This window comes from Trichogramma pretiosum, unplaced genomic scaffold, assembly GCF_000599845.2.
Source record: "Trichogramma pretiosum strain Unisexual culture from Peru unplaced genomic scaffold, Tpre_2.0 scaffold41, whole genome shotgun sequence".
Lineage (NCBI taxonomy): Eukaryota > Metazoa > Arthropoda > Insecta > Hymenoptera > Trichogrammatidae > Trichogramma > Trichogramma pretiosum.
This window is the reverse complement of record NW_019640824.1, coordinates 1,452,668-1,465,886: the sequence shown is the minus strand read 5'-3', so window position 1 is coordinate 1,465,886 and position 13,219 is coordinate 1,452,668. Positions and strand designations below refer to the sequence as shown.

The following is a 13,219-nucleotide window of genomic DNA, read 5'->3' as shown; positions in this document are numbered from 1 at the left end:
GCTGCTGCTGCTACTGCTGCTACTCCCGCGGAGTGTGGCTGCAAATATATAGATGTACCGAGCCGTGTGTGTGTGTGTGTGCGAACTGCGAGAGGAGCCCCACACCACACTATATGATATACGTTCAGCAGACGCACCTATACACCTATACTTGCACGCGGCTGATGTATATAATATAAGTGGCGCTGCGATGAAACATCCTTTGCAAATTTTAATACCAAAAAAGAAACATATGCGAATCTACTCCGAAATGCTGTACACGCAATGTTCGTCGTGTATGGCGATGTCGGAGTACGACGTACGTCGGTGTAACAATCTTCCAAAATTCGTTTTGTGCTTTGACGAGATTTATCGCGATCGAAATTTTCGTATCCGGAGCTTCTCGATTCCATCCACAGATGGAGCGTTGTAAATTCGCAAGTGGCGAAAAATTTTTCAATTAGCATAAATACGTGGGTCTGTACCAATTGAGCAAAAGTGTCTTTCCGTTACGTTTATTAGTTCACCCCATTATTAATCTCCCTTCATGATTTAATGCATAGATACATCTTTCACACATCCAAGTATTTGCAGTTCATAATTTAATATGATAGGTTTAATTTTTACCTTAGTTTTTATAATTTTCCTCACATCGGGGAACTGTCACAAATACAGTAATAACAAGTATATCATAATCAATTACAAATAGTAATCTCCTGATTTTGCAATTCCGTCAAATTTCAAATGATTGTAGTTTGAATGTAGTCTTGCCAAAGATGTTTACGGTTATTTTTAATTCTAAAAAAATGTTGACTCAGACCTATCCGAACCAGAGCTGTCAGCTGGTCTGGTGGGTGCTTTTGACAAGACTTAGACAATGTTATTTTTATACTCAAAAAACACCAAGAAAATTGAAAATTGAAAAACTGAAAAATCAAATATTGGCGCATGCGTTCGGCGGAATAAAACGTCAAAAGCAGCTGATGTCAGTCTGCTCCGCGCTCCGCTTGTGTGTGTCAGTGTATGCGTGCGTCAATGCGCGCGCTACCATAACCTTTTATGCTCGACTCCAGCCGTTGTTGAAAATTCGCATTTCGCGAGCATATACATTTATTCCGCAGCTGCACACTCACACGCACACTTATCTTTGGAAAAAGCTGCGTCGACTGTCAGTTTCGTTGCCGTGTCGGGTGCGTGGGGGGATGCGCGCGCGGACTGTCTCCCGCGCGACGATTCGTCGTCGTCGGGTGCTGCAGCAGCAGCAGCAGCAGCAGCAAGCAAAATACATTGGTACGAAAACATAACAACGCGCAGCAGCAGCAGCAGCTTTAGGACAGGTACCTATATATACGTGCATATAGGTGTACAATAAAAATCGCGGAGCCTCGCAGTGGAAACGTGACTGCTGCGGATCGATGATCAGTGCGCGCGGCCGAGAGCCAATGTAAATTAAAACGAGAGCTCCTCTGCCCCGGCCGTACAGACGTGACTGTGTGTGAGTGCGTGCAGAGATCGTGTGGACATGTCGTTACGAAAGGAGCAGACAGTGCAGTTGGTGCGTTTCGAGAAGGATGACATGATCGGCGCGTACTGAGCAACGAACGGCAACTGTATTCAATACCCAGTACCTATCCAAGTACTTATATACCCCACTCACACACTCATACACGCGCACGAGTAAAAGTCCGAGCTGTCTGTGAAGCGACTTGTTATTTAGTTCGATCTCAACATGGCCGTCGTAAGCGATATACAGTGTCGTTTTCCAGCTTCGGCGCCTGTTACATTATCAAACGGAGATCGATACTCTCCGTCTCGAGGCATCAGCGCTCTCGTAACGCTCTCTAAATAAAACCTGTCAGCAGGTGTTTAATCGGACCGGTGCTGCTGCTGCTATCTGCCACTGCTACTGTCACTCGCTACGGCTATACCGATGCTGATTGCTGATGCTGCTTCTGCTTCGGCTGCTACTGCTGCTGTTGTTTTTCCACGACGAGCTGTCATAACGTGAACAACGACACTGTGTGCTGTCGTCGTCGTCGTCGCCGCTGTTTTTACTAGCTAAAAGCAACGGAACTCGCGCGACGGATTGTTCAGCGATGTTGAATCGTAACTGGAAGTGGAAGAGCAATCCAACAATTGCGAAGCGTCGCAATGATCATCGTAATTCCTCGCAAATAAGCTTCTGCTTATAGTTTATTTTATTTTTGTTATCATGTCGTGAAAGCCTATTGACATCGCAGGAAATCTTTAACTAGGTGTAGAGATTAGCATGGGATTGTTTGACATTGCTTTCCTGGCGCTTGCTGCATTTTCTTGTGGAGTAATATGTACCCTCATTGTGCAATTCATATTGTTCAAAAAGTACCTGGAGTCGGGTACGCAGGCCACACCGCCAAAGTTTCCTATTCCCCCCAGCCAACCAGTACTACCAGAGGAACTGATAAATCAGATCAAAGATGCCAAGGCTGCCAGCGTCTGTGGAGGATCACCTAGGCAGAGCTTATCGCAAGGCAGTGAAAATTTAGCTATTAACCTAGCTCTTCAGTTTCTTTTTAACGAATTGAGAAATGCAGAACGAGTACGTCTGTGGTTGTACAGAAAGCTTAACAATGAATTCAAAGAATTGGTCAATCAATCTACAACGGGGAAATTGTTTGATAGTGTACAGGTATGTTTCTATATTTCAAATATTTATTTTAAACAGGCTTCAATTAAACATTTTACAAATTATTCAAACATTTTGCTTGCAGTTGCGGGACTTGAATCTAGGTAATCAATTTCCTGTCATAAAAGGCTTGGAGGTATGCGAAGCCAAAGTATGCCCAGACACTGGATTGCTAGAAACGCTGGATCTCTGCTTAGATTTACATTATTCAGGAAACTTCCAAATGTCAATAGATGTTAAAATGTTATTGAGCAAAACTGCATATTTATCTTTACAATGTAAGTTATTAAGTTCATGGAAGCATTCATATTGATTTAAACATTTACTAAGTAATGACATTGATTTACAGTAAAACGAGTTACTGGAAAAGCCAGACTACAATTCACACGAGTACCCTACACACACTGGTCTCTGAGTTTTTATACAGATCCAATTTTAGAATTAGATGTACAGTCGCAGTTCCAGGGTCGTCAATTACAGCCACAGATAATATCACTGATTACGGGCCAAATACGCAGAGCCGTCAGAAGAAAACACACGTTACCTCGTTACAAAGTGCGCTACAAGCCGTTCTTCCGCCGACTCAACGACGAAGACATCGATCTGTCCGAGGTAACATTTTTGGATATTTCTTTCTCCGCGTTTCGCACCCGACACAAGATAGCTTAACGTATGTTTTCGCGTCGTTTCAGTTTTCATCTCTGTCCTGCTCGGGTCAGCTCGACGTTACGTTGCTGGAAGTGAGCCGCCTGAACATCGATTCGAGCTGGATCGACCCGGAGAATCTGTCTCAAATTGAGATACACTGCACGCTGAGCGTCGACGCCACGCCCTGGGTCTGCTTGACGCAGTACGGCGGCATACCCTACATGGTGCTGGATCTGATAATCAGCAAGGTCAGCTCGCAACAGTTGGGCGTCGTTTTCAAGCAGGAGCAGGTGGCCGAAATCGGCCAGAATTGCGTCCTCGTGGAGACCATCGTCAACGGCAGTCCGGCGGCGATCGCGGAAATGAAGAAGGGCGACGTCGTGGTGGCGGTGAACGGCAAAAGAGTCCTCAACATGAATCAGATCGGCAAGCTGATAAAGAGCGCGGCTCAGCGCAGATTCATCATCAGGGTCGAGAGGAGGTACACCAGCGCCGATTGGGAAAGGAGCAGTTTGTGCAGAGCCGCCGAGCAGGAGAGGAAAAAAGTGAGCGCCAAAACCGAGACCGGCACCGGTACCACTCTCAATGTCGAGGACAAAAACACTACCATAAAATTCTCCGACCTGAAGGACATGGACGCGGCCGAGATAGCTACGGAGAAGGCTACATTGGCAGCCGACGCCGGTAACAAACTCTTCAAGCGTCGCAAGAGCAGTGCCGCGACCCACGAAGAAAGCACGACAGCAGTGACGGCTGCAGCGGCGACATCACCAGCAGCACCAGCAGCTGCGAGCCACCAAGGCCACGAGAGGCGAACGTCGAACACGTCGTCGAGCTCCTCGTCGACCAACGCCAGCGGCAGCCAGTGCACGATCGCGGCCAGCACCGTCGTCGAGCCCCCCGCCCCGGCCTTCAGCCTGAACGATCTCTACTACAAGACGAAGGAGATGAGCTGCGCGTCGTTGGTGAAATTCGACGAGACGCGAACGTTCCTCGTCGATTCCGAGCAGCAGTATTTGAACATCGGCGTTTGGGGCCGGCAGAGAGGCGCGCCAGAAGGTCAGCAGCGACTGTTGGGCTACATAAACGCGCCCATGAAGTTGATCATCACCCAGTGCTCCAGCTCCACCACTGGACACTACCTCAAGTGGCTGTCTTTACTACCTCCGGATTCCGGTAAGTTCAACGAGAGTAAAATTCGACGATTACGGTAATTAATGTCGATGCTGTTTTTTTCGTTTCATCAGCATCGCCGGCTCTATCGACGTTCAAACTGCACGGCTACTCGGGATTCGATCCGTCGTTGTGCTTCGGCGACATTCTACTCTCGTACGTTTGGACGCCCAACAGACCGGCTCAGAACGTCGTCGATTTCGCCGGCAAAAAAGCCACCGAGGAGGTCGTCAAGTTGCACCAGCCCATCTTGGCCGAGGACGCGAGCAAGCAGAAGCCCCACGACTTCATTCGCACGCACTTTCATCGCGCGACGCACTGCGATTTCTGCACAAAAAAGGTAGGCTTGGGCTCGCCATCTCCCAATCTAAATCCAACAGTTTTTTTTCAATCGCTCGTATCTCATTTTTACCCTCAGATCTGGCTAAAAGACGCGGTGCAGTGTCGCGACTGCGGCATGGTGTGTCACAAAAAGTGCGAGGCGCGCTGCCAGGCCGCGAGCTCGTGCGGCGCCGAGGCCATCGCCCAGATAGCCTTCGAGGCCGACGAGTGCGGCAGCGAGCCGAGCATATCCAGCGAGTCCGGCCCCGAGATCTCGCTCACCGGCTGCGAAGAGCAAGTTCAGGTACTGGGCACTTACTAAGACAAAAATCGGTCAAATCGATACCTTAACGATAAGTGAGAGAGAGAAAAAAACAAAACGAAAGTCCATGTGAACTGGAAAAGTAGAAGATATTTTTTTAAACACTCGGTTTTTCCTAGCGTAGCTGTTACGTGTATACCTATTTTAATGACAATTGAAAATACGTGTCGTGTATTTTTGTATACGTTATACCAAAGTTTGTCAAGATAAAAAAACACTGTTGATATAATTCTAGTCAGTTTTCGACGTTCGCCATGACGAATGCCAAAATAAAAAAATAAAAAATAAGAAAAAAACAAGAAAATCAACGCGTGGAATCAAAAGACGACATAACTAATCGTTATGCAGAAGTTTTATGTACGATAGTATTATTTGTATTATTTTCTAGTCGATGAATCGAATCTCGTGGCTGTGTGTACCTCTTTGTACAATCAAAACATGTTATCTGATTTAAGTTGCTTTTTTGTTGCCTATGTTTTTGGTTCGATTGGTGATAATAGCGTTGGTACACATTATAATTATAAAACTAAGTCGGATGAATCTGCTACTATTGGATTCCTGTAAATATAATATCCGTAAACAATAACATATGACTATATACAAATGTACTTATCTTTATATACAGAATTTATTAGCAATAGAGTAATTTGTTAACCAAAAGCATGCAATTGTCTTTTCACCACCACTTATACTAATGGTAAGCGAGAGGGTGTTTGTTGCACAATGAAACAGCAAAACGGCGACGAGCTCGAAGATTAAAAACAAGCCAGGTTTTGGGTATCAATAACGATGCAATTGTCTCGAATCCTTCTCCTCGATAATTTACCCACGTATCGCACGTTGCATAACGATAATAATTAGCTTTGATCCGAGCGTCCAAGCATCAAAGAAAAAGCAAAAGCGAACGAAAAACAGAGAGAAAATCAAAAAAAAATGTACAATGCAATATGACGCGCCTGCAGGGAATGAGCACGAGCAGCATGACGAACGTGCGCGCCAGCCTCGCCAGTACCCTGCTGGGCCTGAAGAAGGCCGGCAGCACGAGCAGTCTGACGGTTCCGGCCTCGCCGCAGCATCAGATCCAGCAGCAGCAGCACCAGCAACACCAGCAGATCGGCCAGCAGACGCAGCAGCAGCATTTGCTGGCTAACACGAGAAGTCTGCCGCCAAGTCCGAGCGCTTCACGCAAGGTACTCGGACTAAAAAATGATACGATGATGCCTGACACTGCTGCTACTACTTCTTCTTCTACTACTACTACTACTACTACTAGTTCTACTACTACTATTACTACTTCTAAGCTTGTCTGGATGAGGAAGCTGCCAAGATCGTGATAGATTGCGCGCGCATATTTTTGTACAACTCTTTATTTTCAAGGGGAGACTAGGATCCAATTTTTCAATTGTATAAAGCTCTGAAGGGAAATCGTTGAATCGCGTACACGTTGTTTGTGCGGCGTGTAAGTTTCCAGCGACCTTCGATTCGTAATAAGCTCGTGTTTATGCTCACACAGCCCATCGGTAATTTAATAATCGATACATCTTTTTTTTTTATATATCGCATGCCAACGAATCGAGAAACGATCGATACTCTGGAATGCGGCTCTAGAGTCAAATTTAATGTTCAAGAGCATGCAGAATAATGCGAAAATAAGAGCAATCGATAGTGTGCATGAGGGTTGCAATTTTTTTCTCATGCTCGTAAGCATTTTTTAAATCATTAGATAATATATCGGTTGAATCGCGTGGAACGAAGCCTCCTCTTGAGAAAACGTTAACATCGAAGATGAAAATCGAAAAAAAAAAATTACATTACATTTAAATTACATTATATCTTGGTGGTCACTCAATCTCAGTCAATTAAGTTGAATGCCTTACTACTTGAAGAGATTAATTTTTTAGAGATTTATTTTTGATTATTCATTTATTTATTTCTTTATTTTCGTAGTTTTCAGTATTCAATTTTTTGGAAACATCCTGAAATTATTTACTCGGTTACAGCTGCTTCTGATACATGTTCCGCAAATAGCATAATCAAGGCTTTTAAAATATATTTTTTGATTAAAATTTATCGACTTTTCTTTTTCTGCGCTCCACTCTCCTCGATACGGATCCACGATGAACCTCAACTCAAATGATTTTTTAATTTAATGCAACAGATCAATTTGATATTATTTCTAGAATATAAGTGTTTATTATTTTTGCATCCACACAGGAGGATTGATTTATCATGTACTTACTTTTTGTCAGTATTGCTTTCGTTAATTTTGAACAATTTATTTTTCAGGCTCTTAAATACTTATAGACATAGCGAATTATTTATTTTTAGCCGAAAAGTAAGCCGAGAATGAAAATGATTACTAGCGCTTTTACACCGTAGAGCAGTTCTTTTCTTGCTTTCTCTGTCCGCTTCTATCTGTACTCTGCACAATACTAACATTTTTTCAACAAAAAAAAAAAAAAAAAAAAAAAAAAAAAAAAAAAAANTTTAAAAAAAAAAAAAAAAAAAAAAAGAAAAGAAAATAAAATGTAAACTAACAATTGTGCGCACTTTGTTTGTGATATAACGCCACAGCGTAGCACCACATTTTCACTGGCACCGTCGTCGTTGCTAACATCCTCGACTAATTCGTCGTCGACGCCATTACTATCATCGTCATTAATCACCAACGCACGAGTTTATTACACGTCGAAAATATATCGCCGTCAAATTACCATCAACATCGACAAATCCGTTGTCTCGTTCAAATAGATACATTCTCTTCCTTGCCCCCGTACTCGTAAGCATTTATTTCTTCATTTTTTTTTGTTCTTTATCTCCGTAATTGGCACGAAACCCAACGATAGCTTATAGCACATGTATAGCTGAGAAAACCACAAAGAAAAAGAAAAAAAAAACAAAGAGCAATGCATGAACCGTAGAAGAGTTTTTTGATTGACGAAACCCCAAATCAAAAAAGCAAAAAAAAAAGCAAAAAAAAATTAAGCCAAACTTTGACTCACCCCGCGATGAACACGCGGTGTCTGATGAATGTACCTCACAGAGCTCACTCATCGGCGGCAGTCTGGGAATTAATCCAGACCTACTGGAGGGCGCGGATCCGAGCGTCTCGGCGCCCCTCATCGCCGGCAATCTCGACGACTGCCTCATGACCAAGGCCAAGGACAGCGGCAAGTCCCTGTACAAGCACCTCGAGCCGCGCCAACGCATCGACAAGATCAACGACATGGTAACTTTGCGGCGATGCTTTTGGAAGAAAAGAAAACGTCTTCCTCGCTTCGACGAGTTATAAAAATAACGTTTCTCTGCTTCTCTTTCTCCAGATAACGAAGCTGAAAGTGTCGCTCGACGCCGAGACGACGACGCGTCATCGGCTTTACGACAATTACGACCTCGACAGCGAGAAGAGGGTGTCGCAGATCGATCTGCGAATCCAAGCTCTCAGCGTGCTACTGCTGCACTACTGCACCGGGCTGCAGCACGCTCAGGAACAGCTGGAACGGCCTATTTAGAGAGAGAAATTTAACGATAAATTATATATAAGTTAAAAAGTTGTAACGCAACGAGTCAATTTTGCGGTGACGCGATCGCGCTCGCCCTGATAATACGTATCGCGAGATGCAATGTGAATCGTCGAAGATGTATGAGGAATGTTCAAAACGAGCCTTTTTTTGCTAATGTGTTATAAGAAAAGTACGACTATTTTTCGAATGCATTCCAGAGTGAAATATTTGCTTCCAGTGATAGATATTATAATGAATGTTTTTTTCTTTCGCAAAGTTTAAGCTTCGAGATTTATAATAGTATAAAGTTTCGCACGAAAAAAAAAAGTTAATTAATTAACGCAATTACGAGCACAAACGATGGATAACACTAGTAGTGACATTCGATGTCTAAGAACACCAACAAATATAAGACTTTTATTCTGCAGTAGACTTTTTGACACACCGCATCGCGTTATATAACAATGTCCAATGATATTATAGATAGCTTATGCTGCTAAGTAGGCTTAAATAAATGAGATGTACGTAAACTTCGAAAGCATTCCGGGAAAAACGGCGCGAATTTTCATTGCCGCTTGTTTGCAAAAAAAAAGAAAGAAAGAAAGAAACCCGCGCAACCTCGTTAAAGAATATTTTATTTTTTATTACAGCGAAATATTTTTTGAAAAATGAATGAGTATTTTTTTAATCCACCGTTAGTTTGTGTCGGGACATTTGTAAGTGGGTCGACGAATCCACCTTATCCAGTGATTTTTTCTATGAATCGCATAATTTTTATAAAAACTTATACCTATACAAAAACGAACTTAAAGTTTTTTCAAACGAAATATCTTAAGTGCTGAATTAGACAATCTTAAGATGTGTGCTACGTTAAAGACAAATATTTTTGCTTCTATTGCGAATGGCGATAAAAAAAAAAATTAAATAATTATATCGACTGCAAACTGACTACATTTTGCATGCTGATCAGTTTTCAACGAAACAAAAAAATCGACTGATAAATTAATGTCAATGAAAAAAAACAAAAAGATTCAACGATTTTTGAGACTTTAGTGTCGTAGTTAATTGTTACTCAACATTAATATATATGATATATCAAATAAATGTGTGTCACAAGAGATGTCAAATTATTAGAGAGTGAATAATAGCGAATTCAAGGAAAAATATAGTATATATCTATAATAACGAAAAATTATGCAGAAAATTAAAATAGTGCAGTGTATTTTTGTGGCTGGATGAATAATTTATTTTTCCTATTTACCGAAACATTTTTTACAACTGATATTATTGCTTTGAAATAATGATTTGAAGAAAATCATTTACTTTAGAATCGATGAGTTTATGCAAATTTTATCGAATTGAGTCTTTCAGTATTACGTTGATAGGATATTATATAAACTTATGAATTACAATGAATAAATAATATTTATAAAAGAAAACCTTATATTTGTTTATTTATTAACTGTCCACTTCGAGATATCATTTTCATTTCTCTTTTTTTCATCTCATTGTCGAATCCCCAATCTCCGAGAATCTCTTTTTATAGATAAAATGATTCACATAAACAAAAAAGTCATTGAAAAGTAAATTTAATATCGAGAATTTCAGGAAACTCGTGTAAAATCATTCCGCAAATTGTAATAAACAACGTGCGACGACGACAACGACGACGACGACGACGACGAGGCAGCTCGCGTAGTCGAAATTGCTGAAAACTTGGCCGCGCGGTGCGTAAAGCGCGTCCTTGATAAGAAAATAAGGAGCTCCGACGCAAAAGCGACAGCAGACGCGCACGCGAGCTAGATCATATTATATGTGTCACGTAATTGCGCGCACTCGTCGCATTATTTCGAAGTGAAAATTCATCAATCACGTGCGAGCTCGCTCACGACGAATAAGTAATTTTCGCTATACTTTTTTCTTGTTATTTTTTTTTTTTTTTTTCGTTAGTCACCCTCGTTCTTGCACGATGCGCGGGATGTGATTTTTCTCCGCTGCCGTGTCTTTCATTTTATCATTAATGTTATACGGTATAAGCGTGAGCTATGAATTTTCGTTTACATTTGGTTGAGTAACTGGCATAGCTCGAGCGATAAATTGTAAATACCATGTGATATCGCCATGAAAAATCCGATGTATTATATTCTAATTTTGAATCTAATCACGTGAAGCTTAGCGCCTGCCGATAGCCAAACCACCATACACAATCAAAAGCCGAGCTAATGAATAAAGTGAACGAGTAATATACAGATAAGCGTAAAAAGCTTTGAATGGACATGCGCATTTAAATGAATGAAATGCAGCTGCTTCATCGATTTCCCAATATTTTTATTATTTATGAATTAGAACCATTTCAGGCATAACTCGTTGATAAATTATACCCTTTTTCCCGCGACTGAGCGATACGGAGAGTCTCGATGCGCGTCGTTATATTTATAGGTGCGAAAAACTTTACGAAGCGGCTTCCTTCCTGCAGTCTCTCTCCAGCAAAAGCGCAGCGGCCACCCACGGGCGTTTCAACGATGATTAATGCCCAGCTGTTTGTAATAATAATTGTATTAGAAGGAGAGGTGCTGCGCGCGAAGTACAACGAGTACGCACAAAAGAGACAAAGTGTGCTACAGTACTCGCGAGAACATAATCGTGCCCGCGATCTCCTCTGTGTCTCGCGAGTAAAAAGCTCATTAGCTCGGGAAATAAAAATAACTGTCCTGCAGCCCTCCATTGCTGCAACGTGTATACGTGTATACGTACAAATCGCTTGTATATATATACACGAGCCGCGCCGGACAAAGCTTGCGTTCAGCAGCAGCAGCAGCAGTAGCAACTCGGTACAACGACCTCGCGCGCGTGTATCCATGATTGTATAGACACGCAATGCGTGTGTTTTTCGGACTCTCTCTCTCTCTCGAGAGAGAGAGAGTAAGAGATCTCGCGCGCAATTCCGTCGAAAAGTTCTCGAGCTCCGAGAAAGCCGAAGAGAATATGAGAGAGAGAGAAAAAAAAGAGTCGAGACGAAAACAAAAAAGGTGACAAGAGCGCGCGTTAAATACTGATACACATGTCGTATAGAGAAATCGGTTATAGTAGTTTATATACGAGTTGACCGCGCCGTGCATGTGATACGCGCATGTGTGTACGCATTTCGCTTGTGTGCCGCTGCTGCCGCTGCTGCACCTTTACTTATATGCTATTTTCGGCATTGGATTTCGCGCAGTATTCGTTGGGCCGAAGCCAGAAACGTTCCATACACGAGACGCGCGAGGCGAGCTTTTTCATGCGTCGGAATATAACGACCGTACGGAGCGTCGTGTATACACGCTCGTATGTATACGCGATATATAGTCGGGGCTTCTATGTTTATCAGCGCGAGATAGTATATAAGATTGGGCTATACATAAATCAGGCAAAATTCGATCGAGCTTTTTTTTCGAGGCCGCAAGCTCGACGCCGAGCGTAATCTGCGATCTGCGCGCGATAAAAGAGAGAACGAAACAATGAAATTAGGAGAAAGAAGAGAAGAAAGGAACGGGTCCGAGCAACGGTCAAAGACATCGTTGGCAGTCGATCGTGTAGCGCGGCCGTGACGACGCGCAAACTTTTCCGATCTGCGCCTCGATGAGTAAAGCGTGCGCGTAACGAGGCGAGCTTTCGCCAAAGCTCCGCTGCGCACGTTTGCTCCTTTGTTTCGATCGAGATGAAAAAAAAATGAGAGCTTGAATCTTTTTTGGCTCGAGCTCTCGCGTACTGGCGATCTCTCGTGCATCAACACACGATCGTGTATCCCCCTGTGGTGCTTTGTAACACGTGCGTGCAGTTGCAGCGTCCAAAGAAAAGAGTTTCGCCGCGCGACGAACAAGGAACGTCGATCGTTACGAAATTCATAGACACTACACGGAGTAGCTGGGGGCTAGGTCAAAACTACGCGATACCGTCCAAAAAGCTCGACTCGGCAAATTGCCCCGCTCTCGCGTGACGCGCTCGTCGTCTTCGCCGCCGCCGCCGGTGCGCGCTGATAATCGAGCTACTTTTTCGCCGACTTTATTATAATTCGAAAGCGACAATAAGATTTCGCGGAAACAAAGATGATGATGCTGGTGATGATGATGATGATGCTGATGATGCCGCGGAGATGGAGAGCGAGAGGGAGCTTTGAAAATAAAGCTCTTCCGCACATTGATGATTATGCGTGGACGTGAAACATTGGCGAACAAATCGAGCGAAACGAAAAGAAAGAGAGAGAATGAGTTTGATGCCTCTCGTATCAATGTGTCAGGCTGCGCATAATGGGATTTTCCGAATTCGATTTTATTTTCGTCATTTTTCTTCTCTCTCTCTCTCTCTCGCAATAAAAATCGCGTGCATACGATCGATCAACGATCGACTTGCGCCCAAACAGATTTTTATACACACGCATCCGAGCAAAATTAACGAGCTCTCCAGCTTTTGCGCGCATTATATATGAATTTCCGTTTTGTGATTTATATAACGATGCGCGCGCGCAATGCACCGCGCTCCGTGCAGTAGAGTACAGGAACAACAACAACGGCAAAAAAGCAAGCGCATACGTACGTATACACACGAGTACAGCTTGGATAATTTCTATCG

The 13,219-nt window shown here is 43.0% G+C and overlaps 1 protein-coding gene across 1 annotated transcript; it reads left to right on the top strand.

Annotated features, from left to right (window-relative positions):
- The first annotated feature begins 1,253 nt into the window (after positions 1–1,253).
- Positions 1,254–10,037, top strand: LOC106656716 (PDZ domain-containing protein 8). Its single transcript, XM_014377831.2, has 9 exons — positions 1,254–2,647; positions 2,730–2,922; positions 2,994–3,256; positions 3,337–4,468; positions 4,540–4,805; positions 4,884–5,090; positions 6,071–6,298; positions 8,152–8,337; positions 8,432–10,037. Exons 1-9 carry the CDS (start codon positions 2,249–2,251, stop codon positions 8,618–8,620), a joined length of 3,063 nt encoding a protein of 1,020 aa, XP_014233317.1. The 5' UTR covers positions 1,254–2,248; the 3' UTR covers positions 8,621–10,037.
- Positions 10,038–13,219: the final 3,182 nt, after the last annotated feature.

What these genes read in the sequence shown, in the direction of transcription:
- LOC106656716 (XM_014377831.2), top strand. Translation starts at nt 2,249, where the DNA reads ATGGGATTGTTTGACATTGCTTTCCTGGCGCTTGCTGCATTTTCTTGT. An exon ending in AAGACATCGATCTGTCCGAG is followed by an intron (nt 3,257 to 3,336) that starts GTAACATTTTTG and finishes GCGTCGTTTCAG; the next exon opens with TTTTCATCTCTGTCCTGCTC. An exon ending in TTTACTACCTCCGGATTCCG is followed by an intron (nt 4,469 to 4,539) that starts GTAAGTTCAACG and finishes TCGTTTCATCAG; the next exon opens with CATCGCCGGCTCTATCGACG.